The sequence below is a fragment of the Dermacentor albipictus genome, chromosome 8, assembly GCF_038994185.2.
Source record: "Dermacentor albipictus isolate Rhodes 1998 colony chromosome 8, USDA_Dalb.pri_finalv2, whole genome shotgun sequence".
Classification (NCBI taxonomy): domain Eukaryota; kingdom Metazoa; phylum Arthropoda; class Arachnida; order Ixodida; family Ixodidae; genus Dermacentor; species Dermacentor albipictus.
In genome coordinates, this window is record NC_091828.1 from 50,984,654 (window position 1) to 51,012,038 (window position 27,385).

At 44.4% G+C, this 27,385-nt stretch overlaps 2 protein-coding genes across 7 annotated transcripts in view; both read left to right on the plus strand.

Annotated features, from left to right (window-relative positions):
- LOC135896023 (gastrula zinc finger protein XlCGF57.1-like) overlaps positions 1 to 5,679 on the plus strand; it is a 127,607-nt gene extending 121,928 nt beyond the window's left edge. For 5 of the 6 annotated variants that reach the window (XM_070523386.1, XM_065424318.2, XM_065424317.2 and 2 more), the window contains exon 4: positions 88 to 2,588. In XM_070523386.1, coding sequence (XP_070379487.1) covers positions 88 to 1,223 — 1,136 coding nt within the window. In that variant the 3' untranslated portion in view covers positions 1,224 to 2,588. Of the gene's footprint in view, positions 1 to 87; positions 2,589 to 3,916 lie in introns of those variants that run through there. The other variant, XM_070523387.1, reaches the window with a different exon arrangement.
- A 12,447-nt stretch (positions 5,680 to 18,126) lies between these two features.
- On the plus strand, positions 18,127 to 26,801 carry LOC139049247 (gastrula zinc finger protein XlCGF57.1-like). Its single transcript, XM_070524618.1, has 2 exons — positions 18,127 to 18,139; positions 25,507 to 26,801. The coding sequence occupies exons 1-2, from the start codon at positions 18,127 to 18,129 to the stop codon at positions 26,556 to 26,558; spliced, it is 1,065 nt and encodes a 354-aa protein (XP_070380719.1). The 3' UTR covers positions 26,559 to 26,801.
- The last annotated feature ends 584 nt before the right edge of the window (positions 26,802 to 27,385 follow it).

Genomic DNA, 27,385 nt, shown 5'->3' on the forward strand with positions numbered 1-27,385 from the left:
AAAAACATAGCTTGTCATTAAATTTAGCCTCTGTGTTCTTTTTTGGCATTTCCTAATAACTCTTATTAACTTTTTTTGTGTTTGCAGCATCGAGGCCTTTAATTTCTGCATCAACTGCCAAATGTGACAACTCAAAGCAAGGATGCTTCCACCGATGTCAGCTATGTGACTATGAGACTGATGAACTATTTCTTCTGGAAGCACATGCCAGCGTCCATACTGGCGAGAAGCTGTTTCATTGCCCTTTATGCCCTCAGAGCTTTCCACAGAAGCAGACACTGAAAACCCACCTGCTCACCCACACAGGCAAGACGCCATTTCAATGCACTTCATGCTTTCGGAGCTTCTCGATAAAGGCTCACCTGCTGCAGCACCTGCGCATCCATACGGGCGAGAAACCATTTCATTGCCTTTTATGCCCTCAGAGCTTTTCTCAAAAGTCCAACCTGAAAAGCCACCTGCTCACCCACACAGGCGAGAAGCCATATCAATGCCCTTCATGCTCTCGGGGCTTCTCAAAAAAATATCACCTGAAAGCACACCTGGTGACTCACACAAACGAGAAGCCATATCAGTGCCCTTCATGCTCTCGGAGCTTCTCGCGAAAAACCTCCCTGAAAGACCACCTGTGCAGCCACACAAACGAGAAGCCATATCAGTGCCCTTCATGCTCTCGGAGCTTCTCGCGAAAAACCTGCCTGAAAGACCACCTGCTCACCCACACAGGCGAGAAGCCATATGAATGCCCGTCATGCTCTCAACGCTTCTCGCGCAAGTCCTGCATGAAAGCCCATCTGCACACCCACACAGGTGAGAAGCCATATCAGTGCCCTTCATGCTCTCAGAGCTTCTCGCGAAAGACCTCCCTGAAACAGCACCTGTACAGCCACACAGGCGAGAAGCCATACCAGTGCCCTTCATGCTCTCGGGGCTTCTCACAAAAGCAACACCTGAAAGAGCACCTGGTGACTCACACAAGCGAGAAGCCATTTGACTGCCCTTCATGCCGTCAGAGCTTCTCACGAAAGAGCAACCTGAAAGTCCACCTGCGCATCCACACAGGCGAGAAGCCATATCAGTGCCCTTCATGCTCTCAGAGCTTCTCATACTTGAGCACCTTCAGGAAACACATGAGGCGAGAAGCCATTTTAGTTCCCACTCTACCTTCAGAGATTCTCGTTCAGAAATGCCCTGAAGATACACAAGTGAATTCATACAGGTGACCGGCCGTAAAGTTGCACCGTCTGCTCCAGGTCCTCATCACTTGAACAGACTTCAGAGAGCACAGCACCATGGTGCTGTTATATAGGTCAACAATCTCGTTCAACTAGATTCTGAATTACAAAATATACATATGTGTAGTATGTTACATAGTGTTCTACTGCATCAGGTAGCACAAGTGTCTCTACATACTCCTGAGAGCAAGCTTTAGCTTGAGCCAAACTCCGATGCCGCCTATTCAAATACATGTAAAATGCAGAAACGCTTTTCTGAATAACCAGTGGGTCGATTATAATGAAATTTGTTACAATTGGAGAGAAAAAGTTAAATTCTGGTGATTGCTGGAAGCATAGTTTTGGTTGAAGGCCTGAATGTTATAACAGGAATTTACACAGATGGTCCAGCATGAAAAAAATTGGAGCTAGAACTTCATAAATTTTTAGCTCTGTACCTGGAATAGATATCATAGCTCAGTAAGCTGCATAAGTTAGACCTTTCAAAGCGGACAAATTTGATGTATGAATTTATTTCTTTTGTTAATTTCTTACACTATTTACGGGGACCTTTCAAATGTCCTACTGACTTATTTTTTACTTATTTATTTACAAATGCTGCTATCTCATTTAGAGACATAGCAGAAGTGGGTTACATACTAACTTATGAACACAAAAATGTCAACTAACATGGTTAGGCAGTTCTTTCCGAAATTGATTAGTCGGCAATAAACGCAGAGAACCATCTAAATTATTCCATAATTCAGCAGAGTGGGGAAAAAAAGAAAATTATTATTGCAATGAAGGGAGCTATGTTTAATGGGTGAATACGTCGGGTTACTTGCTCAGTAGGTGTGATTAGCAAGGTAGGCGCTGCCACATTTGAAGATGGGAATGATGTTAGCTTATTTCCAAACCTGGGGAACTGTCAACGTCTCAAGAGATTTGTCAAATATAACTGTTAAGTACTGGGCATTCCCTTCAGAGTATCGCTGTAAAAATTTCTTTGGCACTTCGTCAGCTCCAGAACGTCTTGTAGTATCAATTGTTAGTAATAAGTTGTGAACACCAGCGTAAGTTATAATGAGAGCAGGAAGGCCTGGTAAAGTGTTGTTGATGCAAAAAGGACGATCGACGCCATCGTCCTGACAAAATACAGACTGAAAATAAGCCTTGAAAGTTTCGAAAATGCTCAAAGGAAGGGTGATCGTTAATGATCAATGATGAAGTGTCATGAGCAGCCGGAAGCACTGTTTTCCAAAACTTCAATAAGTTTTCTTTCAACAATGATGATAACATGGTGTCGAAATAAAAGTGCCTGGCTTCGTGCATTTTGCTTTTTAATTTGGACAGAAGCAGGTGCAGTATTCAGCATTGGTTGCTCTGACTGACATTTTTACGTTTCTGAAGCCTCTTGATGCCCCTGATAAGATGAATAATGTCCCTATTATACCAAGGCTGCTTCGGGTTGCATTTCACGCACTTCTTGGGAACAAATTGCGAGATGCATTTCTTAACAATGTTGCAAAACATATCAAACAACTTGTCCACACTGCAAAGGCTGCTACATTGTGGAAAAGCGTCAGAAGAGGATGCTAGAATATTACCAATAGAATTGTCATCAGCATGGGAAAAATTATTGACAATCTGAAAATCAAGTCTATTGCACTCACAAGTGACATCAACCTTCAGCAGAACTCCCTTGTGATCGGACAGGCCTTCTATGATTTGGCAGTCCTATCCATTTAGTAGTGACCTTTGGTTACGGAAAATCAGGTCTAGGATCGAGCTCTCTTGGGTAACGCTACTAACAATCTGTGTCAGATCTAACGACAAAACCAAGTCAATAAGTGAGTCACAAATCGGCCTGTCGTGACCATACGAAGCCAATGTACTCCAGTTAATAAATGGAGTATTGAAAGCACCAGCAAGGATCAATTTGCAGTTGTGAAGCTTGTGTTTTAATGTATAATCACAACAATCTGGAAATATATATTTTTTTTCAGAATCAGGAGCCCAGTATAAAGCGCCAGTAGCCACCACAAGATCACCTATTTATAATTTGCACCATACCGACTCGGTGTTAGGAAAACTCGCTATCATTACAAAATCAATGCCTTTGTGAATAAATAAAGCTACTTCGCTGCCCCTACCACATAACCTGTCAGATCGCAAGACAGAGTAATTAGGAGGCACAAAGTCACCTTCCGTGACCAAGTCATTTAGCCAGGTCTCAGTGACACAGATCAGAGATGGTTGATGGCATTCAATTAGCCAATTGAAGTGAACTAGCTTGTTCAATAGGCTGCGTGCATTTATGTTCAGAGGGGCTAGGTTGTATCTATACCGAAGTAACTCTGTGCTGCTAGTGGGTATGTTGCTGGAAGTTTTGATACGCGACTTGCTGGTGTCATCCCATCAGTAGCAGACGCTGTCTACTATCAGAATGTCAAAGCTCAATCGAACCTTGTTCATTTTCCTAAGCTCGACCGAATTAACCACAGACCTCTGCATGTCTGCCACACAGAGAAAGAAAAATTCTCACTGATATGAGTATCTGACCCTTTGAATTTAAAAGCATTCCTTAATATCGAAGTCTTCACTCTGAAATCGAGCAACATAAGTATGATAGGACTCACCTTCCCATTTTTTTGTGCACCGAGCCTGTGACAGTGCTCAACACAGTTGCATTCTATTTTCAGTTTCGTGGAAAGGAGCTTCAGCACAGCGGCAAGTAGTTGCTCAGGGGATTCAAGCGATGGCTCAGGCAGGCCATAGATTATTACGCTGTTCCGACGTGATCGGTTTTCTAAATCGTCATTTTTTCTGCCCAGCAGTTCGATGGCTTTTCTAAGGCCGTCGACTGTTTCTTCTAGAGTATACACACGCTGGTCGATGCCAGCGGCGGCCAACGCCCACGCTTCTATTTTCGAGATCCTATCTTCAAATGCATCAATTTTAGCGGTCAGACTTACTAAATCTTGGCTTATTCGTGTTTGGCCTTCTAGCAGTTCCGTGAGCATATGTTCAGTTTTTGTGTATGGGCCAGGGTTTGACTCTACATCACCCGACATAATTAGCAATACTCTCAAGGAATGCAGCAAACAAAAAAAGGTACACAAAACGCACTCTGGGTCTGGCAGCAGCAGCAAACAACGATCATCACTTCTGAAGCAATGTACACGGTGTCTATTGCTTACCTGCAAGATGAAGCAAGCAACGTTCAGACAGCCGTTCGCCATGCTGCTACCGGACCCGCTGAAGAGCAGAAGCCGCGAGTCTGGCTTTATATCTTCCTGTGACCACGTGAGCGTTGCAGCAGTAGTCCGCCATCCACTGTTCGACCAGCACCGATGAAGTTCGTCGTCGTCAATAAGCAGGTTCTCGTGTGATACGAAATCACACGTGCCGTTGAAGGTGGAATCCAAGTTCACATGTACCGGAATGCCACGCAACCGACAAATGGAAAAAGCATAGTCCTCCGCATAGTGGCGGTCGAAGCAAGCAGAGATGTGCAAGATGAAGCAAGCAAAGTTCAGACAGCTGTTCGTCATGCCGCTAGCAGACTCACTATTATTCGCATATTTTAACGCCTTGTATAATACGTCAATTGTGTCCACTTTATAGATGTCCTACTTGTGGAATTTTACAGAATTGTGATATTTTTCATTGCTCAGTTAGATGTAAACTCTATAGTTTCGTTTTCTGAAAATTCGTCATTTTCAACAATTGTTAATAAAGGACTGGTGGCCTAAATCAAAAATTCACTACCAACAGTCACTAGATTCTATTTCCTTTATATGCAACAAGCCTCATGAGGTTTGGGGCTGTAGTTGTCAAGAAAAACGATTTTTCCTTTCCCATACATTTATATGGGAGCCCCCAAGCTCAAGCTTGCTCTTAAAGGGTCCCTGAAACACTTTTGCAGGGTCACCATATTTCTTTTCTCAACATGTTATCAAACACAGAGCAAAAGGAATTATGTGAAATGACCCACATAAAGCCGTAGCAGAGAAAAAAATCAAAATAAAGTTAAACTTTAATTAAAAGAAGTCGGCAAAAACAGCTATTTGCTTTGTTATATTGTGGCTTTTCATTAGTCGAAAAGTAATCGATGTTTATTCGTATCTCACAAATTACTGTTTGCATGCCCCAACAAACTATGTATGTTTATTGTAATGATTATTGTTACTCTACAGATGTCTTAATGATGTGTTCTTTAGGCTCCGTTTTTTTTTTCAGTATTCTTTTTGGTACGTATGAACTTGTTCTCTTAGACCAATTCATGTATTTGTTGGCTCTCTGTTCTGGTCTACATGGTTCATCGTGGATTCTGTTGATCTTATTCTATTTGTGCCTTTATTTTTTTTTACAAATGGGTACTTTTTTAGAGGAATTGATAGTTCAGTAAGCTTTCCACTGTCTGTTTTGCCAGAGCACCAAATAAATGCCAGTGTTTGTTGAGTATTCATTGTCTGTTCTTGATATTTCAATAATTTATTGACAGCATGCATATAGGGATGTTAGCACTTTATTGTATCTGGGGCTGCAAAAGAAGTTAAGTGACGGCAGTTGGAAATTCATTATTAGCACAGAAAGAACCTGCTATAAGTAACATAAGTAATTTAGGGTTTGAGTCGAATGTCAAGTCCACTATGCTTAATTCCTTCCTACATTTTAACTAATGTACCAGCATTTCTATAAGCACTAGTGTGACATATCTTTGTAGAAATATTTGTGTAAACTTTATATATTGAATTGGCTGATGAACCTGCACTGTGTAATACATCTGTGTGCAGAAGGCAAGAAATTGGGCCAATCCTGTTTTTAGAAATTTGAAAAGATTCTTTCTGAATCGCAGTTGTGCCAGTCTCTCATCAGGAGTTACCTCACCGACAAAATTATGCACAGGACATGCTTTTAAAATAATAAATACCAGGTTTTATTGTTTTGATTAAGGGTGTGCAAATATTTGATATGTTAACGTAGGCGCTTTGTCAATACAACTATTTTCTAATAGTCTTCAAACACTTAAAACATTACCTGTGCACTAATAAACCTCAAAGTGAAGCAAAAGTCTGACAAATGTCACCCCCATGGGCATAGTATAGGCATAAAACAGGAGAGTGCATAGTAGAGGAAGTATACACTTCTGAGGTAGCTAGACTTTCCTGTCTATAGAGAGATCATTTGCACTCTCTGAAGAGCCCTTTGTATGCGAGTGATTTCCTCATTTGTTCCTAGTGATCCGTTAGTGCTTTTAGTAAACTATGCTACATAATGTGATGTAATTACAGGAGCTTGCGAATGGAATTAACACTTGGAATGTGTACATTGTTTTACGCATATTTTGACAATAGCTGTGCATTCTTCAAAAACAGTTTGGAACATATCCTACATTTGTTTCAATTCTGGCACTATTCGATTTGTATTTCATTCAGTATGCAAAAATTACTTCTATATAGGGCGACAATGTACCTTCATGTCATTAGAGGTCTTATCCACAACCTCGATGACATTCAAGAACTCTTACACAGACATAACCCAAAGATGCTGTGTGTTCAGGAGACACATCTTAAATGCACACAAACAAACTTTCTTTGTCAATACGCCATCTACCGTAAAGACCACAATGAGGCGAATACCTCGTCTGGCGGTGTAGCAATAGTTTGAAACTTTATCATAAATTACTTTATTACGATATTTTAGATATATCAAGCATTAACAAGGAAATATCGTCCACAGTCATTTTCAGAAGTTGCTGTAGACAAGTCCGTAGCATGTTACCAGGTCGCCCTTCAGACACCCCGCCCCTTGAGGCAGTGTCAATTCGAGCAATTCTTTCTAATAAATTGATCACTCTATGTTCCTTATACATACCCCCTAATTTTCATTTGGAAAAAAGTGATTTTTATAACCTAATTGACCAGCTTCCGGACCCTTACATACTCGCAGGCGATTTTAATGCCCACCACACCATGTGGGGACACTTGCGATGTGACGCGAGAGGTCGTTTCATTGAAAATTTTCTTGTGAACTCTGGTGCATGCCTCTTCAACAAGAAGGAGCCAACTTATTATAATCATAATAATTCATATTCATCAATAGACCTGTCTATCGGCTCGGCTTCAATTTTCCCGGACTTGCAATGGCATGTAATAAAAAATCCCTATGGAAGTGACCACTTCCCTGTAATGTCAAATTCAATGCCTCAACATGAATGCCCCCTACATACACCACGGTGAAAACTAGCCTCTGCCGAATGGAATGATTTTAAGGAAGCAACTTACTTATAACGAGATCTTATCACTGATTTTAACATAGGCAAAGCAGTAGCATATTTTACTTGTTTTATAATCGACGCAGCTGAAAAGTTCATTCCCCAAACACAAGGTCTCTCTTGTAAAAGACGGGTACCCTGGTGGAATGAACAGTGCAGACTGGCACGAAAGAAACAAAACAAAGCGTGGGGTTTGCTGCGTCGCTCCCCGACTGCAGAAAACCTCATAGAATTTAAGCTGACAGTCACAAGGAGAGCGCACACGGAGACAGGCAAGGAGGGCTAGCTGGGAGAGGTTTCTCTCGGGCATCACTTCCTACACGCAAGAGTCCAAAGTTTGGAATGGTGTAAGAAAGATAAAGGGGCAACAAATCCACCCTCTGCCCTTAGTGGACTACCAAGGGACTACCTTGGAGCACCAGGCGAACGCTCTGGGCGAACACTTCGAACATGTATCAAGCTCCACACATTACACAAAATCATTCCTCAAATATAAACACTTAGCTGAACTTAAGACACTTGATCGTAAATGCTGTCCGGATAAACCATATAACCGTCCTTTTAACATTGCCGAACTTAAAGCTGCATTGAGCACATGTAGAAGCTCAGCACCGGGAGCTGATAGAATCATCTATGACATGATTAAGAACTTACATGAAGACACAATAATGACACTTCTGGCACTTTTCAATTCTATCTGGGCTGCCAGATACCTCCCATGCTCATGGAAGGAAGCTATTGTTATTCCCGTCTTCAAGCTGGGCAAAGACCCTTCCTTGGCAGCAAATTATCACCCGATAGCTCTTACAAGTTGTCTTTGTAAGCTATTCGAAAAAATGATTAATTGTAGACTAATACATTTCCTTGAACTGAACAATATGCTTGATCCCTATCAGTGTGGCTTCAGAGAAGGGCGGTCCACGACTGATCATCATGTACGCATTGAAGCAAATATCCGCAATGCATTTCTACATAAACAGCTCTTATCGATATTCCTCGATATGGAGAAGGCGAACGACACGACGTGGCGATACGGCATCTTGCGAGACTTGTTGGGGATGGGCATCCGTGGAAATATGCTAAACATAATAGAAAGCTATCAGTCCAAACGCACCTTCCGCGTGAAAATTGGCAATGTATTGTCGCGACCTTTTACACAAGAAAATGGTGTACCTCATGGAGGTGTGCTTAGCTGCACACTCTTTATCGTGAAAATGAACACCCTTCGTGCTTCGTTACCGCCAGCCATATTTTATTCTGTTTACGTAGATGATATACAAATAAGTTTCAAATCCTGCAACCTTGCAGTGTCTGAGAGGCAGGTACAACAGGGCTTGAACAATGTATCGAAATGGGCAGACGAAAATGGATTTGAAGTGAACCCGAACAAAAGTTCTTGCCTGCTTTTCACAAGAAAGAGAGGCCTCGTTGCAGATCCCAATATTGAAATGTATGGCCAGCAAATCCCTATGAACAAAGAGCACAAGTTCTTAGGCATCATACTTGACTCTAAACATTTATTCCACACATAAGGTATCTCAAGGTGAAATGCTTAAAAACAATGAACTTATTGAAAATTTTATCCCATACAACATGGGGCAGCGACAGAAAATGTTTGATGAATCTTCACAAAAGCCTCATTCGATCACGATTGGACTACGGTGCCGTGATTTATCATTCTGCAGCCCCGAGCGCGCTAAAGATGCTAGATCCGGTTCGCCATTTAGGAATTCGACTGGCCACTGGCACTTTCAGAACAAGTCCCATTGAAAGTTTGTATGTCGAATCAAATGAGTGGTCACTCCATCTCCAGAGAACATACATCAGTCCAACATATTTCCTGAAAGTCCACTCTAATCCTGAACATCCGTGTTTTAATACCCTTAACGATATGACATATGATACACTCTTTCGTAATCGTTCCTCTATAAGACAGCTCTTCTCACTTCATGTGAGGGAGCTTAGTGTTGAAATGGATGTCCCAATCCTCAACACCGCCTAATGCCTCCAGCTAAGCTGCTGCCTCCTTGGGAGTGGCAGATGATACAATGCGATATATCTTTCCTGCAAGTTACAAAACACGCTGCAGAGATTGAAATCCAAATGCATTTCCGGGAACTCCAATACAAACACTCCTGCACGGAGTTCTACACAGACGCATCGAAGCCACATGAGGGGGTGTCCTATGCAGCCGTCGACCCATCCTTCTCGGAATCCGATGTACTGCATCCGGAAACAAGCATCTTTGCGGCTGAGGCCTACGCACTACTGTCGGCTGTAATGCATATAAGGAAAACAAAACTCAAATAATCTGTTATATATACGGACTCCCTAAGCGCTGTGAAGGCTTTGATGTCATTTTGTAAGCACAAAAATCCAGTAATCAATGAACTATATTCCGTCCTGTGTAAAGCATATATATGTAACCAGCATGTCATCATATGCTGGGTGCCGGGTCATAGGGCCATCGAAGGTAACGTTCTGGGGGATCAGATGGCCGCATCAATTGCATCGTATTCTGTTCATCCTACTGCTGCAGTCCCTGTTACAGATCTAAGGCCCTTCTTGCACAGGAAACTGCGAAACTACTGGCAACGCTTGTGGGACAGGGAAACAAATAATAAGCTGCACGTAATAAAGCCACTATTAGGGTTCTGGCCTTCTGCAATAAAATCACGCCGGACAGATGTCCTATTCTGTCGTCTTAGAATAGGACACACATTTGGCACCCATAACTTTTTACTCACTGGAAATGACCCTCGGAATCTGCCACAGGTTGGAACCTGTGGCAGATGCGGGGAGAGGCTGACTGCTCCACGTCCTCCTGGAGTGTCAGAAAGCCGAATCTGAGAGAAGGAGACATTTTTCCTTAGCATACCGTCAACACATTCCTCTTCATCCCGTAATGTTTCTCGGTCCAGAACCGCTTTTTATTACAAACAGTGTCCTAGGTTTCCTCAAAGATGTTGTCCTACACGTTATTAGTCCCACACATTCATAGCGTTTCCTCTCTTGAGAGGATGCCGCTGTGATAGTCATACTGTATAGCACATACCTCCAGGCGTTTGTGTTTCAAGGGCTCTGGCGAGTCAGTAGTGCACCAGGTAATTTTACCAACTCACATATCTTTTATAATGCATCATTCTCTTACGATGGATTTTATTGCTCATAGAACATGTTATTATCATTGACATAATCTTATAACAGATAGATTTTACGCACTCTAGAGCGACTATTTTTAAGGCCCCTTTACAGCCACGTCACATCAACCTCATTGAACTCATAACTACATTGCGAATTCATCAACACTAACATGGCGCTCTTTGGCCATACTTCGACCTTGCGCCAATAAAAACCAAACATTCATTCATTCATTCGAGTCCAGTATTAGGGTAAACGCAAGTACAAGGGGACAGGACCTGGCCATGTCGCCTTGCGTGTGGTATCAGGGGATGAACAGAAGCGCAAATGTGAATGGTCTGCACGGCGCAGCCACCTGGTGACAGAGTTCAACCACACACAGTAGCAGTAACAAAATGTAATCTTCTTTGCTGCTGGTGTAATTGCTTTGGTGGAGTATAATTGTTAACACATTGTTTTTGTAAATGTTTAAAATGTTTTACACTTGGTTGGAGCAATATTAGCTCTTTCTTTGGCTGGTTAAGCTCTGCGCCAACGGGTGGCTGGACCATGGAGACCGATCAAGCAGCTCACGTATGTCTACGCTAAAGTTCCTTCATCAACTTGAGTTTATGCCTCCATCGTTCTGTCGAAATATTCAGGTAGTGTGTGATTACCGGAATACCAGACACTTTCTGCGTTACGACAGAATGCTCGCAACGCACGCTACTTCGTAGCTCTCGCTTGGGGTCGACAGCCAAGCGGCTAGCGGAGAGGTTTCTCGCGGGCGGGGGCGGGCTCCAAAACAACCGGAAATGGACGATGTGACTTCGCATTGTGACGCAGAACCAGTGAAAGCGCAGCTTAGCCCCGATCGCTCGGCAAACGAGTTGAGGAGGAAAAGCATGGCTAGGGAGGAGGGTAACTTGTAATCGCTTGTAGCTCCATTAATACGTAACACTTCACTTAAATTGTGGTGCAAATGTTTCACTTAAGCTGTACCCTACGCGTGTACAAAATCTGTTCAAACCGTTTCAGGGGCCCTTTAACATCTCCTAGTTATTATGTTATAGTTATTGAATTTTTAAACACATTTTGTTATAGTTATAGTTACAAAAATGTGTTTGTTTTATTACGGCTGGATTGATACCAATGATGGTATTCACTAGTGTCTTAGGCATACAGCTTCATAGTAGGTATAGTTGAGTCGCTTGTTTTATGACATTTCATTTGATATACATAATATTATAGTGTGCAGTATAGCGAGATCACTGAAGTGCACATTGTATTTCACTTGTGCTCACTAGGGACTCAAGCTTATCAGTTTGGTGTATAATGCAATTAATTGTTATTTCATGAGAAATTTAGTGTTATTAATTTTAATGAAGCATTTGCATAGATTTGCAGTGAAGCATAATAAAGTTGAAAGTGGCCACTTTGATGGAACATCGTGTGTGTCCTTTAGTTACACACATCTGCACACTCTGTCCCCAGTCAAGGTAGAAGCACCGAGATGTCTAATAACTGTAATGGCAGCCATTCAGAGCTGTTTTTATCACTGCTGTGGCAATTTGCGGCCTTCCTGACAGTTACGTTTTCCCGGCTGGTATGGCATTTACTTGCATAATGATCGCACTTGCGTAATGATCGTACCCCTGAATTTTGTCGTCAAAATTAGATTTTTTTCTTTCCCTTGTAATGATCGCACCCCGCACTTGCTGCAGCGATATGTCGTGTGCCAAGTCAAACTAAGGATGATCGCGCTTACCATCTGTCGAATGCTACGCAAACGACTCTTCCAAGACATACCAAGCGGTCTGCACGCACCGAATATTCTTAAGCAGATGCCTCATTTCATTCCTTTCAAAACTTTCCGCACTTCCATAAAAAAAAAGCTACAACCAAACTTGCGTTGGCTTTATTATTTGTAGGCTTTTAAAGTGTTGTGGTCAACAACCACAAAAAAGGCGCCTTTCGGTTCTTCTCGTCTGCACTCGTGGGTACGCAACAAATGGCAAGCAGCAACGATAGTGGCCACGTTTACAGTGATACATTAGAAGTGTACGCTATTCATACACGGACGCTTGTAACACAGATAAGATATTCCCCCACCCTTAGCGGAAACGTGCCGTATTAGGATAGTAGTGAAGACAAATGCCAGAATTTCTGCTTCATACCCACCATGTGTTTCTATGTCACTGGCAGCTAAGCATGCCCATCTCTGTTTCTGTCCCCGCAAGTGGACATGGCTACGTTATTGCCACAGACCTGCTGATATTAACATTACTATTCATTACTGATACGGAAGAAACTGTTTCAATGCGCATAATGTACTTGGGAAAAATAATAAATCTCGTTCGGCGCGTGCGGCTTGCTCCGCCGCCCTCCATTTTTGTTTTGGTGTCCCGCGTTATTACAACAGCAGCCGCCTGTTTGTTGACTTATTTTCATCCCACATCAAATGCGGGATGAAAAATTTTTTTCTTTTCTCAGGTAATTTAAACCGTGTAATGATGGCACCCCTGAATTTGCGTCAATTTTTTTTACAGTAAAATGTGATCATTATGCGAATAGGTACGGTACTTTTTTTTCTTTTCTGGTTCTCGAAAAACGTATCTGTGGGTTTTAGTGTATTACAGCAAAGTAAAAAAACTAGCCATTTTGTTATATCTTATAAAGGTAGAGAACTGAAAAGGTGAACGAGCACACATTAACTGCCTTTCAAGATGCCTTGAGACAAGTATCTTCGAAGGTGATTTTTCGACAAAACGAGGCAGAGCAGCATACAACATCTTGTTAAAGAAATTCTCAGCTCTTTATGCGCAACATTTCATACATAAGAAAAGAAACCACAAAGCTTATCGAAAACCTTGGACGACCAAAGAGCTTCTAAAAAAAATTAAGAAAAGAGATAAGCTTTATGCCAGGTTCATAAAATCTCGGATCGGCGAGGATCTAAAATCCTTCAAAGTTTTTAGAAATAAATTAAATAAAGAGCTAAGAAATGCAAGAAATCGCTATTATTTACGTACTTTTTCTTCATGCGAGGGACAAACAGAGAAGATGTGGAACAAGTTAAATGAACTAATGGGACGTAAACAGAACACTGAACCTATAAAGAAAGTTTCTGTAAATGGATGCATTTTAACCGGAGATAACTTAGTTAACGCATTTAATGATTACTTTACAGACACTGGTTCCCATTTATCACTAAGCCCACCATGTACATTTCAATTCCCTGCAACTATGGACACTATTTTTTTTCCAAGCGACAACACCTACCGAGGTTTGTTGAGTTTTTCTCAAACTGAAAAATTCATGTAGCGGCGATGCTGATGGCCTCCAAATAAGACCTATCAAACACGTCATTTGTGACATTGCACCTGTGTCAGCTTATATTTATAACTTATGCATAACATCAGGTACTTTTCCTGAAAAAATGAAAATTGCAAAAGTAATTGTGTTATATAAGAAAGGTGACAAGCTTGATTGAAAAAATTACAGTCCGATATCTATTCTCCCGCAGTTTTCTAAAGGTCTTGAAAAAATCATTCTTAACCAATTGACATCTTTCAGCAATAAACATAAACTAATAACAGACGCTCAATACGGTTTTCAACAAGGTAAATCAACAGAATTAGCACTAGTAGCACAGAAAGAATGTATACTGCAGAACCGCGAAAGTGAGTCACTCGTAATTGGTCTATTCATGGATTTCAAAAAAGCGTTCGACTGCATAAACCATGACCTCCTAATACTTAAGCTTGAAAGATATGGCATCAGGGGCCTTCCTCTTCAGTTACTGACATCCTACCTTAGAAATTGACAGCAATATGTGGCTATAAACACTAGCATATCATCTACACGAAAAATACAAACAGGTGTCCCTCAGGGAAGTATCCTTCGCCCATTTTTGTTTAACATCTCCACAAACGACATAGTTCTTATCCACCGAAAAGCAAAATTCATAAGCTACGCAGATGATACGAGTGTTTTTTTATCAAACAACTCTTTTACAGGCCTCATTGGTGCAGCGAACAACCTATTAACCCATCTCTCAAAATGGAGCCAGGACAACTTTTTAAAAGTAAACTCGAATAAAACACAAGCAGTCATCTTTAAAACAAGAGGTACATGTCCTCCATTGACCCACAACATATTTTACAACTCTGAGAAAATAGAGGTTGTTTACACGGTAAAAGTACTTGGCGTATATTTTACCGACACGTTGCAATGGGACGCTCACGTGGATTTTGTACTCCAGAAATTGAGCCGCGTAACAGGTATACTACATCGAAATCGCTACCTTTTACCAACGTCAGCTAAATAGATCATTTGTAACGCACTGTTTGCCTCGCATGTAAATTATTGCCATCTTGTAAGGGGCACGACATCAGCTTCCAATCACTTTAAAATACTATTGATGCAAAAAAAGATAATACGCGCTATCGCAAATGTGCCATACAACTCGCACACTGAGAGTCTTTTTACCAAGTACAACATAACAAAAAGTCATCATCTGTACAAACAAACCCTCCTACGCACCTACTACTTTCAGGTAAAAAATAGAAGGAACCTAATTACAAATATAGCAAACTTAAAAGAGAATACACCCACATATGAGACGTGCAGCCATGAAAATTGGCTCATACCCTTTTTGAGGACAAATTACGGCCATCAAATGGTCGCAAGTACCTTGCCACGGCTACTAAATTCTTACCTAGAAGCCGGCATTGACATCCATGCCTTGACACCATCGGAGCTCATCTCTCTGGTGAAAACTACCATTTAAATCACCATGGTTCCGTAAAACCATATGTATTCAATGAAAGAAATGTAATTTATTTGATGTAATTCACTGTTCTTTATTTTTTTTCATTTCTGAAAGTGTTGTTTGCCATCGGTCTGCCAATATGTAAAGGGGGCCAGGGACCACTCAAGCTGCCAATAAGCAGCTTTTACCTTGGCCCCCTCCATTTGCTTGTAAATGGGCACAAATAAAATGAAATGAAATGAAACTGGAACAAGGATTCTAAATGCATCTGCAATAAGCTTTGCCGACCTAAAATTAGCTCCACTATAATATATTCAATCTTGCAATCCGCCATGTGAAGATCATTCCTAATATATGCCAACATCCTATTAATGAGAGTTGCGAGTCCTCTGCCATGCTCATTATCCTTAACTTCTGCTTTGAAACGTGTTAAGGTCACGCTAGACATCAGTGTTTCCTATAACATAACCTGAGGATTCACACCACGCGTTCTAACAAACTACCGCAGGGATGCCTTCTTATTATTGGACCTCCTGCAAATCCACTGCCAAATACTAAACGGACTAATAGAGCCGTCTTGATCATGTAAATTTGGTGAACTTGTTTTGAGCTTAAAGGGACACTAAGGACAAATATTAAGTTAAGCTAAAGTAATAGATTAGTACTCGAGAATCACTTAGTGGAATGCCTAAGTTCTGATATTAAGGGTTTCGGGAATGATGCTGAAATTGTCCTGTTAGGTGACAAGAATGCCCACGCACAGGATCTAGATGGCTATACCGACAACAACAAGAAGTCAATACTAGATGTTTGTGAGCAACAAGCAGACCACGGGGGAATTGGGAAACCGGCAATCGACATTAGTGCCTGTTGACACAAGGAATTTATGATAAGATTAGAGAAATGGTCATTGACGAGGAAGGGTATAGAAGCATAGGAAGTGACCATAAACACATCATTCTGAAACTGAGATATGCAGTTGCGAAAGATAGCAAGGAGAAGAAAATGTCCAGTCCAAATTCGAACGCTGAACAAATAATTATAGCCACAAGAGTCTAGGAAGAACTTGGCAAATTGCCAAGCAGTGGGTGGGAATATAGTGAGCTTCCAAATGTAATAACAAAAGAAATGCGGAAAGAGAAGCAGCTATTCATTGGAAAGGAAAAAGAGTAACAGAAAAGCTGGTCGAACAGAGAGATACGAGAAGCGTTCGCCGTACAACAGAAAGCATCCCGAGAGCGCAGGCAGGCAAAGAAGGCGCAGTCGCCCCAGGATGAAGTAGCCAGTAAATGGGAAATATACCGGGAGAAAAAGTCTGTGGTTCAAATAGTGCTGCAAGCAATGATAAAAGGTGAAAGTGAACATTGTTTGTCAGAAATATGGGAGAAAAAGAAGGCCGCAACTAGAATATTTTGGCACCACATAAACTTATTAGGTAGGAAGTCTGAAACAATACAACATATCCTCGAGGAAGATGGAAACAAATTGGAAGGGAACGCGGCATTAAATTGCCTCGGAAAAATAACAGCCGAATCTTTCCAAGGCAATGGGAGCTGGTGCTGACAAATTTCAGCTGGAAGAAAGCCCAAGAAAAAATTCCGAAGCCAACAGCCACAGAGCTAGACAAAGTTCCCATTAGGCTGATCAATCAACTAGGTCCAAAAAGTAAAAAAGCTCTGTGGAAAGCAGTAGAAAAAAGTCTAAAAGATAGATGAATACCAGACAGCTGGCGACAAAGTAAAATAAATATAATTTATAGAGGTAAGGGGGAGAAAGATAGAATTCACTCGTATAGACCGTTGACCATTACATCGGTAATATACAGGTTAGCAATGCAGGCAATTAAATTAAAGCTGGAAGAATGGGCAGAGAATAATAATGGCATATTAGAGGAACTTCACGATGGCTTAATAATATGTAGGCATCTGGATTGTAATTTTTTATCCGTGCTCAGTCTATTGAAGTGTTCAGAGTAGAAAAGAAACAGTTGTATGTGGCGTTTTTAGAAATTGCAGGAGCGACAACGTAGGCCACAACATTTTGTGGGATATTCTCGAAGGGGAAGGCTTAGGTGACAATTGTCTAGAGCTTTTGAGAGAGATTTACCTAGAAAATACCGTTTGCATTGAATGAGAAGGAATGAGGAGCAAGGAGAAAGTTGATATCAACAAGTGACTGAGGCAGGGGTGCCCATTATCCCCACTGCTGTTTATGATGTACACGGTGAGGAGGGAAAGAGAGCTAGAAAGAAGTCATATCGGGTTTAATCTCTCATACAAACAGGCCGGTACAGTAGTAGAGCAGCAGCTTCCAGGTTTGTTTTATGCGGACGACATTGTGTTACTAGCTAACACACAGAGTGACATGTAATGTCTGGCTAATTCTATGGAAGGGAAGGCGATAAGTTATGTCTAAAATTTAGCGTTAAAAAATGGGGTGTTACACTATTCATTGAAAACAGCGAACAGGCAGTGACAATACCGTGCCAGGAAATATCTTGCGTAAATGAATACAAATATATCTTGGTATACAGATAAATAAAGGCAATAAATATATGGAAACAGGAAAAAAGAATAAAGTAAAGGGGAAGAGAAATGCGGCCATAATGAAACACAGAGGGCTATGGGGATACAATAGATACGACGTGCTGCAGGGTATGTGCAAAGGTGTAATGGTTCCAGGACTTACTTTTGGAAATGCGATTGTTTGCTTGAAATCAGGGCTACAATCAGGACTCGATGGCAACCAAAGGTCAGTGGGACTTCCGCATTGGGTGCTCACGGGAGGACAACAGATGAAGCTGTCCAGGATGATATGGGCTGGACAAGTTTTGAAGTGAGGGATGCTCACAGAAAAATTAATCATGAAGAATGACTGAGGAATGTGGAAGAAAGTAAATGGGCTGGGAGAGTGTTGAGATATCTGTACAGGAAAAACATTGATTCACAGTGGAGGAAAAGAACTAGGAAGATTACCAGCAAGTATGCGGACTGTGTGATGAGCAACACAGCTACAAAAAATGTCAAGCGAAAAGTCAGAGGCTGAAATAATCTTGTGTGGCGGCAATGGAAAAGCAACCTACCATGAGTAACTACTTAAGAGGAAAAAACGAAATCTGGAAAGAAACAATTTATGATATCTCAAAGGGAAGCTCATTACTTTTCGAAGCGAGTTCAGAATGCCTTGGAACACGCACTTATAAAGCGAGATATAAGAAAGAAGAAGCATGTGCTTGCTGCGGTAAAGCTAGAGAAACGATGGAGCATGTTTTATTAGAATGTGAAGATATCTGCCCAGCGGTCTATTTAGGAATCACGGTCCTCCTTGACGCCCTTGTGTTCAGCGAGAGCATGGGGAAAGTAAACATGTCCACAATAGAGATTAGTAAAAGGTGGTTTGAAGCTTGGCAAAAGAAAAATAGGTAAACTAGAAACAATGGTGGTGGAAAAAAACAAAATTCACTGTAGAGTTTCAGAAACTTTGTTTATTTGAATTCACCATGGTTTTTTTCCTTTTGTTAACATAGGTATGGCACTGGGCATTAAAATAACAAGAGCTTGGTGGCACTACCCATCGCCTCATTCTAAAGAGGACTTGTAACATCCTCACACAGACACACACACACACGTGTGTATATATATTGTTACGTAGGAAGACACCGACGAAAATCTATTTACAAGTATATTTACAAGGCAATACGCCGCAGTTGACCAAGAGGCAATAGCCCGCGCTAGCTTCCAATCGTCGTCTTCTTCTTCTTCCTGCTCGACTCTTCGTCATTGGGAAGACTACCCCGTAGCACTACCCCCGGCGGCAAAAGTGCCGTCCCGGAGCGACTAAAGGCTGGACTCTGAAGCAGTGTAGTAGCTCTTGAGCCTACTGACGTGCACGACATCACTGGACGCCAGAGTAGATGACGAGGTTGAGCTCACAGGAGCAATTTCATAAGTCACAGGCGTCACCTGGCGAAGCACGCGGTAGGGCCCTGTGTATCGCGAAAGGAGCTTTTCGGAAAGTCCAACGTGACGACAGGGCGACCACAGGAGCACGAGTGCACCAGGCGAAAACTGTACGTCACGGTGGCGGGCGTTGTACTGACGCTGCTGCGTGGTTTGCGAGGCCGTCAGTCGAGCACGGGCAAGCTGGCGTGCATGATCGGCGAGGGCGATGGCGTCGCGCGCATACTCGGTTGTTGAGGTCGCAGCAGGAGGAAGTACCGTGTCAAGGGGCAAGGTCGGTTCGCGACCGTAGAGTAGATAAAATGGAGAAAATCCGGCGGTGTCGTGCCGGGAAGAATTGTAAGCAAAGGTGACGTAAGGAAGGGCAACGTCCCAGTCGTGGTGGTCCTTCGAAACGTACTTGGACAGCATGTCGGTAAGGGTACGGTTTAAGCGCTCTGTCAGGCCATTTGTTTGAGGATGGTATGAGGTAGTCAGCTTGTGTTGAATAGAGCAGGAACGCACAATGTCGGCGATAACTTTCGAGAGGAAGTTACGACCGCGGTCAGTAAGCAGCTGTCGCGGGGCGCCATGCACTAAGATAATGTCACGCAAGAGAAAGTCCGCGACGTCAGTGGCGCAACTGGTAGGTAGAGCCCGCGTGATAGCGTATCGGGTGGCGTAATCAGTTGCGACGGCTACCCATTTGTTCTCAGAGGATGACGTGGGAAAGGGACCGAGGAGGTCTAATCCAACACGAAAAAACGGTTCCACAGGGACGGCGATCGGCTGGAGATGACCGGAAGGTAGCACCTGAGGCGTTTTCCGACGCTGGCAGGGATCACAGGCAGCAACATAGCGTCGGACGGAGCGAGCAAGACCAGGCCAATAGAAGCGGCGGCGGACGCGGTCGTACGTGCGGGTTACGCCAAGATGTCCTGCAGTGGGTGCGTCATGCATCTGAAAGAGCACAGTCTGTCGTAGATGTGGCACGACAAGAAGAAGATCAGGGCCGTCAGGGAGGAAGCTCCTTCGGTACAGAATGCCGCCCTGGAGGACATATCGGCGAACGGATGCGTCGGTAGGTGCAGAGCGCAGACGCTCGATGAGTACTCGCAGCGATAGGTCTCGGTACTGCTCATCGGCGATGTTAGCGAAGGCAGACACAGAGAAAATGCCGTCGGCGGTACTACTGTCGGCGTCGTCAGGCTCGTCTACCGGGTAGCGAGACAGGCAGTCAGCGTCCTTGTGTAGTCGGCCAGATTTGTAGGTGACAGAGAACGAATATTCTTGGAGGCGTAAGGCCCAGCGAGCAAGTCTTCCTGAAGGGTCTTTCAATGAGCATAACCAACAAAGCGCGTGATGGTCTGTGATAACGGAAAAGGGTCGGCCATATAAGTATGGGCGGAACTTCGCAACCGCCCAAACTAGGGCCAGACACTCACGCTCAGTGATGGAATAGTTGCGCTCCGCGGGCGAGAGGAGCCTGCTGGCGTAAGCGATAACACGGTCGTGGCCACGCTGGCGTTGTGCCAGTACTGCGCCAATTCCGTGACCGCTGGCATCAGTACGGACTTCGGTAGGCGCAGAAGGATCGAAGTGGGCCAGAACGGGGGGCGTTGTGAGAAGATCGATGAGAAGCGAGAATGCAGAGGCCTCGTTATCGCCCCACTGGAAAGGGGCGTCTTTTTTCAAAAGCTCGGTTAGTGGTCGTGCTATGGCCGCGAAATTTTTGACGAAACGGCGGAAGTACGAGCAAAGGCCGATGAAGCTGCGCACATCCTTGACACACTTCGGAACAGGGAAGTGCGTAACAGCATGGATCTTGCCTGGGTCCGGTTGCACTCCGTTCGCGTCAACGAGATGTCCAAGGACGGTAATCTGGCGACGGCCGAATTGGCACTTCGATGCGTTGAGTTGCAGACCGGCTCGCCGAAAAACGTCCAGGACTGCTGAGAGGCGCTCGAGGTGCGTAGCGAATGTTGGGGAGAATACTATAACGTCGTCTAAGTAGCACAGGCACGTGGACCATTTGAAACCGTGAAGAAGGGAGTCCATCATGCGTTCAAAAGTGGCAGGAGCGTTACATAGGCCGAACGGCATCACCTTGAATTGATAAAGACCGTCGGGTGTTACAAAGGCAGTCTTCTCGCGGTCGAGATCGTCCACGGCAATCTGCCAATAGCCGGAGCGAAGGTCAATAGAGGAGAAATAGCGAGCACCGTGGAGGCAGTCAAGGGCGTCATCAATCCGAGGTAGGGGATACACGTCCTTTTTGGTAACCCTGTTAAGGTGCCGATAATCCACGCAAAAGCGCCATGAGCCATCCTTCTTTTTTACCAGCACAACCGGTGACGCCCATGGACTACAGGACGGTTCAATAATGTTCTTGGCAAGCATTTTGCGAACTTCGGTGTGAATCACTTGACGCTCAGCCGGTGATACTCGATACGGGCAGCGATGAATAGGAGGGGCATCGCCGGTATTAATGCGATGTTTAACAGCTGTTGTTTGGACCAAAGGACGATCGTTAAAGTCAAAAATATCTTGATAGGAAATGAGAACGCGGTAGAGCGCACGAGCGTGCTCGGACGGCATGTCGGGTGCAATCATGTTCTGTAAGTTGGCGATGGTACAAGTCGCCGACTGCGATGGTAGAGGAGGATCGGTTGAATTGTCGTCTACTGAAATCGATGCTACAGAGTGATCCTCGAATGAGCAAAGTTGGGCCAGAGACATCCCGCGTGGCAGCACTTGTGTCGTCAAGGCAAAATTGACCACTGGCAGGCAGACGCAATTCGCCGTAATAGATAAAATAGTATGAGGTAGTGTGATCCCGTGTGTAAGGAGGACGTCTTGCATAGGAGCCGCGATGTAGTGACCGTCGGGCACTGGCGGGGATGACACGAAGTCAACGTAAGTCAGTGCCGAAGGTGGCAAGCGAACGAAGTCGACGGAACTGAGGCGAGGAAGGTGTTCTTCAGCGGGATCCAGAACAGGCAGGTCGAGGCGGAGAGTACTGGCGGAGCAATCGATGAGAGCAGAATGTGCGGAGAGGAAGTCGAGGCCGAGGATGATGTCGTGGGGACAGTGAGTGATGACTGTGAATAGCACGGTAGTGGAGCGATCGGCGAAGGAGACGCGGGCGGCACACATACCAATTACGGGGGCTGTTCCGCCATCGGCGACACGGACAACAGGCGTCGTGGCGGGCGTGATTATTTTCCTCAGCCGGTTACGAAGATCCGCGCTCATTACCGACAAATGCGCCCCAGTGTCTATGAGAGCTGATACAGGAACACCGTCGACGTGCACGTCAAGAAGGTTCAGATGGGTGGGCAACGTCAGGAGAGGATTTGGCGGCGTAGGGAGCAATGCAGCGTCACCTCGAGGCGCTGCATCGTCTAGTTTTCCGGCTGGGAGCGGCGTCCGAAGGGAGTCGGCGAATAGGAACGACGGGGCTGGGGAGAGCGAGATTGTCGTCGTTGGGGCGAAGGCGAACGAGAATAGGGGCGGTTCGGCGCAGGAGAATCGGTGGCGGCATTATCTGAGCGGGCAGCATAGGGACGAGAAGGGCCACCTGGGGGGCGAGAGTAGGCAGTATATCCAGACTGGTTCAGGGAACTCCAGCGACTGCGGCAGTGCCGAGAAATGTGCCCAATTCGATGGCAGTGAAAACAAATTGGCTTGTCGTCTGCAGTGCGCCATTCAGAGGGGTTGCGGAAACGTGGAGGGTAAGATGGTGCGGGACGGGGTGGAATCGAAGATGCCGGGTGGGGATCAGGGCGATGGGCCGAGCAGATGGTGTGAATACCCATGTTGGCGAACTCCTGGCGGACAACTGCCTGGATCAGGGAAACAGTGACTGCAGGTGCATTGGAGGGGCTGGAGTCGAACGCAGCCGGACAGGCGGCCTCGATCTCACGCCGGACAATCCTGGTAACATCGCCAGTGTTGTGGGGACGAGGAGCGTCGGCACAGGAAGATGTCGCTGGGGTGTTGGGCAGACGGGCAAACTGTTGGTCGATACGTCGGCTTTTAGCGAATTCCAGGCGGCGGCACTCTTTTATAACTGCATCCACCGTCGCGACGTTGTTAAACACGAGCAAGTTGAAGGCGTCATCGACAATGCCTTTGAGGATGTGGGAGACCTTGTCGGACTCAGTCATGTGTGCGTCAACTTTGCGGCATAGAGCCAAGACGTCCTGAATGTACGTGACGTAGGGCTCCGTTGACGTCTGCACACGACCGGAAAGCGCCTTCTGCGCGGCAAGTTGGTGACCGTAAGGGTTGCCGAACAAGTCTCGAAGCTTTTGCTTAAGCGAATCCCAACTGGTCAGCTCATCTTCGTGCGTCCGATACCAAACTCGAGGTGTGCCACCGAGGTAAAAGACGACGTTGGCGAGCATGATAGTTGGGTACCACCGGTTATTGCGGCTGACGTGTTCGTAAAGGCTGATCCAGTCCTCGACGTCTTCCCCATCTTTTGCCGAGAATACGCCAGGATCACGGGGAGCGGAGAGGGTGATGTAGGTCGTCGAAGTGGCAGCAGGTGTCGGAGCCGGTGGAGTCGGGTTGGCGTCGCCGGGAGCCATGAAGGTAGGCTCGACGGACCGTCCACTGCGAAGCTCCGTGACGAGGTACAGGGAACGTCCACCTCCACCAAATATGTTACGTAGGAAGACACCGACGAAAATCTATTTACAAGTATATTTACAAGGCAATACGCCGCAGTTGACCAAGAGGCAACAGCCCGCGCTAGCTTCCAATCGTCGTCTTCGTCTTCTTCCTGCGCGGCTCTTAGTCAGTAGGAATACGACCCCGTAGCAATATATATATATATATATATATATATATATATATATATATATATATATATATATATATATATATATATATATATATATATATATATGTGGACGCTCTCCCTGCAGCCGAAGGGTAAGTTGGGCACAGTATGAAATTAGTGTGTGTCATTCCTTCGGAGCCACCGACGGTGCTTGCTATCTCCCTTTGCAAATACTAGAATACCTTCGCCTGCTAGTGTGTTAAAATCCACTGCGCTTTGAAATGGGAGCGTACTATTCCTTGTTGGTTCCAGCAATCATTTACCGCTATTTTGTGATGGCAAAGCACAAGGAAGGAGCAGAGTGCACTCCAAAAGGAGTTGCCGTATTTTTGCAGCTCTGAGCCGCACCAAACATTATAAAAATTTACTGTAAGGTCAGGATCGGGGTGTGAATGACTGAAATTTGGATTTGAAGTTTCGCTCCATGACAACACAGCCTGCCCTGCCACAAAGCCACACTTCAGCGCAAGGTTCTCGAGTACTCACACTTTCGCTATCTCCTTGGGAATCCCACCCTTTTTCCACCCCTGTGTGTTGAAGCTCCCTTCTCTCCTCCACTGTCGGTCATTTTCCTCCTCTGCGTGGGTCGCCATTTTGCATTTAACAGGTATAGTGCACATGGTGCTAGCAGAGTTGAACTTGGGTCACGATAAGCTGTGATCAACGGCCCACCTCCCATCTCGGGAAACAGTATACAGTCATTGGCTTAAGATACGACATGGACAAGTAGTTAATCCCATAATGGATGCTGTTTTGTACACATCTGGGGGTTGTGTATGCAGTTATTTTCATGGGTTATACGCACATATTATTTTTTTTTCTTTCTGGGCTGTTCTGAAAGAGGATGCGGGTTGGCAGGTTATATGGGAAAAACTGCAGCATTTCCTAGCCGACTCCTTCAAATCTCAACTTAAGATAATGTTGCCAAAGTTCAGTGCGTGATCAAGAGGAAATTAACTGATCAAGTCTGGTATAAAACAAATTTGTTGTGCCAGTTTGTGCCTCCTAATTATACTCTGTCTTGCGATGTGACAGGTTGAAGAGGTAGGGGCGGCGGAGTAGCTTTATTTATTCACAAAGACATTGATTTTGTAGTGATACCGAGTCTTCCTGACACAGAGTCGGTATGGTGCAAATTATACATAGGTGATCTTGTGGTGGCTACTGAGTAAATAAAAATAACCGTTAGGAGTTCTTTGTTTCATCGTACTTGAAATCACCCTGAAGATCTCCCAAATCAAATGAAAAAGATTGCTTGTCATTAAATTTAGCCTCTGTGTTCTTTTTTGCCATGTCTTAACAACTCTTATTTATTTTTTTTGTTTGTGCAGCATCAAGGCCTTTAATTTCTGCATCAACTGCCAAATGTGACAACTCAAAGCAAGGATGCTTCCACCGATGTCAGCTCTGTGACTATGAGACTGATGAACTATTTCTTCTGGAAGAACATGCCAGCGACCATACTGGCGAGAAACTGTTTCATTGCCCTTTATGCCATCGGAGGTTTTCACAGAAGCAGATACTGAAAACCCACCTGCTCACCCACACAATCAAGACGCCATTTCAGTGCACTTCATGCTTTCGGAGCTTCTCGGATAAGGCTCACCTGAAAGACCACTTGCGCATCCATACGGAGGAGAAACCGTTTCATTGCCTTTTATGCCCTCAGAGCTTCTCACAAAAGTATGACCTGAAAGTTCACCTGCGCACCCACACAGGCGAGAAGCCATATCAGTGCCCTTCATGCTCTCGGGGCTTCTCAAAAAAATATCACCTGAAAGCACACCTGGTGACTCACACAAACGAGAAGCCATATCAGTGCCCTTCATGCTCTCGGAGCTTCTCGCGAAAAACCTCCCTGAAAGACCACCTGTGCAGCCACACAGGTGAGAAGCCATATCAGTGCCCTTCATGCTCTCGGGGCTTCTCACGAAAAAGCTTCCTGAAAAAGCACCTCCCCACTCACTCAGGCGAGAAGCCATATCAGTGCCCTTCATGCTCTCGGGGCTTCTCACGAAAGGGCGACCTGAAAATGCACCTCCTCACTCACTCAGGCGAGAAGCCATTTGAGTGCCCTTTATGCTCCCAGGCATTCTTACGAAAGTATGACCTGAAAGCGCACCTGGTGACTCACACAAGCGAGAAGCCATTTGACTGCCCTTCATGCTGCCAGACCTTCTCACGAAAGTATGACCTGAAAGTTCACCTGCGCACCCACACAGGCGAGAAGCCATATCAGTGCCCTTCATGCTCTCAGAGCTTCTCACACTGCAGCACCTTCAGGAGACACATGAGGCGAGAAGCCATTTCAGTGCCCACTCTACCTTCAGAGATTCTCGTTCAGAAATGCCCTAAAGATACACCAGTGCATTCATACAGGTGACCGGCCATAAAGTTGCACGGTCTCCTCCAGGTCCTCATCACTTGAACGGACTTCAGAGAGCACAGCACCATGGTGCTGTAATGTAGGTCAACAATCTTGTTGAACTAGAGTCTTAGTTCCTTACTCTTAGATTTTGTCCTGCAAGATTAGACGGTCACACGTGCAATGAAACGACAATGGGTCCATTGATAAAGCATGTGCGTGTGATGACGGTGAAAACATACGGTCGTAACTTTTTTCTGAGAGGATTCTAATTTGGAAATATCCTTTATGCGTTGAGGCGACCACACTACAGAAGCATACTCTAAAACAGGTCTAATTAGTGATTTATAGGCTGTAAGCTTGCACTCTTTAGTGCCTTGCTTTAAAGTTCGTTTTAGGCACCCTAATTTTTGCAGCGCTTTATAGCAGACTATTGATATGATTATGCCAACTAAGGGTTGGCATAACTAAGGTTAGGTTAGTTGTGAAAGTAAGTCCAAAGCATTTGTACTTGTTAACTTCGTTAATACTGTACCCTTGAGTGCCGTACGTGAATTTTAGGGGCTGTTTCTTGTTAGTAAAAGTCATTGCTACAGTTTTGCTGAAGGTAATGCTCATCTGTCATGTGTTACTCCAGTCTGAATATGATGAAAATACGTTGTTAAGAACTTCTTGATCACGAAGAGTACAAATGTTGACATAGATCACGCGTCATCTGCGTAGAGACATATTTTCACTTGTGTGCTTCTGTCTACTTCAATAATGTCATTAACATAGATGATGAATAAGAGCGGCCCGAGAACTGAGCCCTGCAGCACCCCTGACATGACCTGAGCTATAGAAGA